Source organism: Arachis ipaensis, chromosome B09, assembly GCF_000816755.2.
Source record: "Arachis ipaensis cultivar K30076 chromosome B09, Araip1.1, whole genome shotgun sequence".
Taxonomy (NCBI): Eukaryota; Viridiplantae; Streptophyta; class Magnoliopsida; order Fabales; family Fabaceae; genus Arachis; species Arachis ipaensis.
The window spans coordinates 35,776,350-35,781,942 of record NC_029793.2 but is presented as its reverse complement, the minus strand read 5'-3'; the positions used below and the strand labels follow the sequence as shown (position 1 = coordinate 35,781,942).

The 5,593-nt window shown below is 34.6% G+C and overlaps 1 protein-coding gene across 1 annotated transcript in view; it reads right to left on the bottom strand.

The window, feature by feature from the left end:
* LOC107615400 overlaps positions 1–990 on the bottom strand; it is a 5,083-nt gene extending 4,093 nt beyond the window's left edge. Inside the window, exons 1-2 of the mRNA XM_016317463.2 lie at positions 427–990; positions 175–310 (exon numbers count right to left, since the gene is read on the bottom strand). Of these exons, the coding sequence (XP_016172949.1) occupies positions 175–310; positions 427–626 (336 nt within the window). The 5' untranslated portion in view covers positions 627–990. The remainder of the gene's footprint in view (positions 1–174; positions 311–426) is intronic.

Below are 5,593 nucleotides of genomic sequence, written 5' to 3'. Positions count from 1 at the left end.
ATTCCCTGTAACTAACCTTCACCATTTCGGCAGAAAATAAATAAAGAAAAATCATAAAACTTAACATACGATTTCATGGTTGCGTTTGTATATATAATTCAATTCAGAATCATTGTTAGAATCTCAACATGAAGTTCAACCTTTACTGTTAATAAATGTCATGTTTTAATTTCATTCTTTGAAGCAACTCACAGGGTTGAGAGTGTGGCAGAACCAAACCCACTCGACATCGAAGGGAGGGAGAATCATAGGAAGAGGGAAGTCCGGGGCCGTCAGATCGGAAATCAACGGCATCCACACATCATGGTATCTGCCATGCGGAAAATGGAAACTTCTCAGCAGTTAGATGAGAATACCAACTAATTAACCGCTATGTTCTCGAAAAAGAAAAAGGAAGGAAGGGGGGAGGGGGTGCTAAAGTTTGACCTGCGTATGGCTTCCACCACAATGGGCGTGTGGTGGAGCCACAGAGAATCCGAAACAGTCCTCAGGAACAAGATGTTTCGCCTAGCCGCCGATACAAGATCGAGTCCGAATCGTATGGCGGTGAGTTCCGGTAACTCCGCGAGACTCCTGGATGAGTTGCTCGCTGAGATTTCGGAAGCGCCGTCGGGGTGATCCGACATCGTTTTGGTGGATAATGAAATTAATTAAGCACAGTAGGTGTTAATTAATAGTATTATAGTATGGTGTATATTTTTGTAAGTGAAATGTATTAAATGAGTGAGATCTACTAAAGAGAGAAGAGTAAAGGGACCAGAGGGAGAAGCACCATTGTGTTTTTTACATGATGGGAATATATAGTAGGGTGTCAAATGTCAATTCTCAAGTGTGATGAAATTGGTATGGAACGTGGAGAGAAGGTTGAAAACGTGGTGTATTGGTGGAAGTAGGAACAAAGGGAATAATGAGAGAGATGGGACGACAAGGAAGGGTTCACGAGGATGGAGACAGATGTTTAAGGTGGCAATGGCAGGACACGTGTCAGCATCAAGAAGTTTTTGGTTGTAGAATGTGGATGTGTCGGGAAGGGCAACTGTAGAAGAGTATGGGCGATTCCTTCCTTCTCAAAAAACAGTTTCTTTATCACTTTTTTCCTAAGCAAAAGTTCTCTCTTTTATTTTTTTTGTTTGAATTTTGTTAGGGAGTTAATGGAGTATTTGTACAATGTGTATAATGAGCTATTTATTTGGCCCAATATGAATTAAAAAATAAGAGTAAAATACTATTAATTTCTTAATATAATACACCCATACTATACAGAATAACCATTCGGATACCAGGAATAATAAACATCTGATATTTTACTGAATCGAATATCCCTAAACTCCATTGTACACATTGTACAGAATATTTCCTATACTTCCTCTTTTTGTTTTTTCTCCAATGTTATACCTAATTTATTGGATATACAATGGTCCAAAAGTTACAAATAACATAACAAGGGAACACCTAAAATACCGTGTAACAGGCTGTTGGTCAAAATTTAGAAAAATTTTTTGAGAGCAAACTTCATCCTGCTTGAAGAATGAATATCTTATTATTTCTATCTGTCTATCGCGTCTTCATTCCCTTTATCACTTGATCAAAGTGGTGTATGCAAATTATATAGCAGTGATATGTAATTGGAAAATTAGAGAATAGAGAAGATTGAGATTTGTATTGGAGAGAATTAGTTATGTATTATGGTATGAATAGTAGTGATAGTATTTATAGATACATTAGGGGCTTGTATTACAATAAACAAAATTAAAAAAGATGAGAACTAATTAACTTAACTACTCTTTACCTATATCAACAGTGATACTCTTCACTTTTTTCTCCATTTTCAAATTCAATATAGGATTAACAACTATTCTGAGTTTGATTCGAAACTTGTGAAAAAGAGTCTGAGAGTAATTTTGTGAGTACACTTGTAATCTGAGAGTAAAAAAAAATATAAATTAGAAACAATTGTTGTTTGACAACTCGATCCTGTACAAAATATAAATTAATCTTAAAATATTTGCTTTGACCATAAAAAATGAAATTGGCAGCAAGAATAACATCACTCAAATTATCCCAAAAAATTGTTGGAGAGACATTTTCAAACATATCAAGCTCTTGCAACAGTTTTTGCACCCAAAAAATTTTAGCTTTTGCATCTACTAAGCACTTGAATTCTGCTTCAATGAAGGAACGACTCACTGCATTTTGTTTCCTATTACTAAAAAAAATTGGATTGCAGTCTAAGCAGACACAATAACCACTGGTACTTCTTCTATCCTCCAAATCACTATCCCAATCCACATCTGCAAATACAAGAATACAAAGATTAATAGATTTTGAATATGCTAAACCATGATGATACGTACCTGAGAGATATTGGAGGATGAATTTTAGAGCTTTCCAATACTAACCTGATTTACAAAGAACGCAATTTCAGGATGTGTTAAAGTAGCATATTGAAGACCTCTAAACAATGATCGACATTTAGTAGAATCCTCAAACTCGGTAAACCTTGAGAGATAAGTTTTAGAGTTAATAACATAGGAGTTGGTAAACTTTAGAACCATTCAATTGAGCTCTATGTAAGAGGTCCAGAATATAGTTAGACTGAAAAATGTGTAAATCACCATTAGGTAGTTTATTGAATTCAAAATCAAGAAACTAAGAAAGTAGTGCAGACCTCCTAAATCCTTGAGAGAAAATTTGTTATTAAGAAATTGGATTAAAATTTTTATTTCAAATGCATTGTCTCCTGTAATAGCTATGTCATCAACATAGGTTAAGAGATAAATAGTAAAAGTGTAAGTGATTCTAACAAATAAGGAGCTATCAACTTTAGTGGCAGTAAAACTATAGTGAAAAAGAGTAGAACTGAGAGTCAAAAACCAAGCACGAGGTGCTTGCTTCAGACCATAAATAGCCCTATCTAATTTACACAATAAATTGGAGTTAGAGGAAGTAAAATTTGGTGGATACATGAAGCGGGCCAAACGTCGGTTAAAAATTTTCTAAAAAAAAAAATGTTTTATCGATAGTATAGTTCTAAATGACCCGTGTCAAAGTTTAGAAGACTATCACAATACAAATTAATAAAAGTCGGGAGTTTTAAATTTTGGGTTGTCTCTCAAAGTAATTACAGTGAGGTGTGCGCAACATTGGTTATGAGAAAAAAAGGGTTTGAAAAGTAAAAGTTAAGAAATTAAATGACAAGAAATTAAAAAACAAACAAGGAATTTAAATGCTAAAAAGGTATCTTTGTAAGGATTGAAAGTCAAGAAATTCCTATCCAAGTTATTAACCACAAACATGATAATTAAGAATAGTTAATCCCACTTTGTCATCCCCTAATATCGGGAGAAAGTCAAATTGACATAATTGATCTTAATTTTCATTTCTGCACAACAATTAGAGTTGAGAAATTGGCAATTATTGTTGTGCATATAGGATCAAAATGTTCTCTTTATGCATTCTGTTATTTTTTTTGCTGTTGGTATACCAAGGGAGCTAACGCCCAAAAATTACAAATTTATAATATTTCGGAATAAGAAGGCCCCTCTATGATTATCATATAAAATATGTCTTAAATCTCTAGTAGGTTGATCAACAAAGTAAAAATCTTGATATGCGCTAATGTTTTTTTTAGCAAGTCAATCGGCACACTTGTTTCTTTCCTTGTAAGTATGCTCAAATTTAAGGTTCCAATTTCTCACTATTGAACGTAGAGATCATTCTTATTATGCTATCTGGATGACTTGCCAATTTATCTCTTTAGTTAATTAGAGTTATAAATGCCTTGGAATTTACTTTTACAATGAGTTATCTAAACCCCAAGTCCCATGCTATCTTCAACCCATGTAGAATCCCTCAAAATGCTGCTTGAAAGGCATTGCAAATTCTGACATTTACCATACATTCTACCACTCACCTTCCATTGTCATTATAGAATAGTGTTGAGTTTGAAAAATTAATATTAAATTAATATGATGAACAAACTTTATTAAAAGTATTATTAAAAATATCACCAATTGTTTAGTGTGCAGGAAAACAAATTCAGCCCCATACTAAATTGAGCCCCATATTAAATTGATTCAAAACTAGTGGCTAAAGAAAGAAAAACAAAAAGGGGCCAAAATAAAAGGAGCCAAGCCCAATCAGTAAAGTAGCCCAAGAACCAAGTATGATGAATTAAAGAAAGAAAACCAAGAGACTACAAGCTTCATACGGTTCTCCCATTCTTGGTAATTAGAACTTCAAATTCAATACAATTTAATTTTCTTGAAGCTTCTACCAAAAGCCATTAGTTCTCTTTTCTCTCTTCTCTCTTCTCTCTGTTGCTTTGGTCACGTCACTCACTCTTCCAGGAAAGAAAGAAAAAAAAAAGGGAAAGCACAGAGGCTATGGATCTTTGAAAAGAAAAATGGAAAATTGCCAAATCAAAACAAAGAAAAAGGGCTACAACTAAGTAGCTTGTCTCTCTTGGTCAAAGCATATCAAAAGTTTCTTTCCTTATTTGTGCTACACCGAGGCACCAAGAAGAAAGTCACAAAGTCACAATCATGGAAGAAGCAACAATGGAGAACGTGAAAGCGGTCAAAAATAAAACTTGAAGCCAAAGTCAAGATGAACGGTCAAGATTGAAGAAGCTTGAAGAAAAAGGTTGAGAGAGAAGAGGTAAGTTGCATGCAACAGATTCTATCTTCTCTCTCCTCTCTGTTGAAGCCGCTGCTAGTCTCTGATGTTGGAGAAGAAGACAGTGTGAGGGTTGAACTTGTTTCAACCTTGGAAGCTTCACTCTTCCATATTAAGGGTGAACGGCCAAGAGTTGAAGGTAATGAGAGTAAGTGAAAAGCACAGAGTTCACTCTCATAGCTACCCAAGCCATTAGAGTTCTTCTCCTTCATATAGGTTATTCTGTATTTCTTTTTCTCAGTTTAATTTGTCTGAGTCTCATTGTAAAAGGCAAACATGATAAGATTTGTAAGAAAAAGCCAATGAAAGGTAAAAGGCAGTAAGTTAAACAGTAAGAAAAAGCCATAAGATATCTCAAGTTTGCTTTGTACATCTTTCTATTTTGTGTCATGATCCTGTGGAAATTTTCTTGTAAGTTGGGTTAGCACTTTGCTGTTGAAAGCTAGATTGAGGTCTAGTCAACTTCAGATTGGGTTTAGAATCTGGATTTGTCCCAGATAGGATTGGGTAGATCCTAGGTAAGCACTGGTGTTTGTAATCTTGAAAAAGAGATAGTGAAATTCCATCATACTTGTGATGGAGACTGGATGTAGGCAACATTACACTAAGTAGCTGAACCAGGATACATATGGTATTATTTCTTCTTCTCTACTTTGTTTCTGTTTCTGTTACTTAGGAGACAAAATGAAAATGTCTCTCAACTCATTACGAGACAAAAGTAAAAATATCTCCTAAATTTTCTTTGAAAAAGCAAAAGCACTATTCAGCAGAAAAAGAAGTTAAGATTCAACCCTCTCTTCTCTTAGCCACTGATAACCATCAAATAGTCTATGCATCATGCCTTTCCCGAACCATTCTCTGCTACCCCATCAAAATTCAATTTGATCTAGCTCTATAGGAGATGTTTTCATTTGAT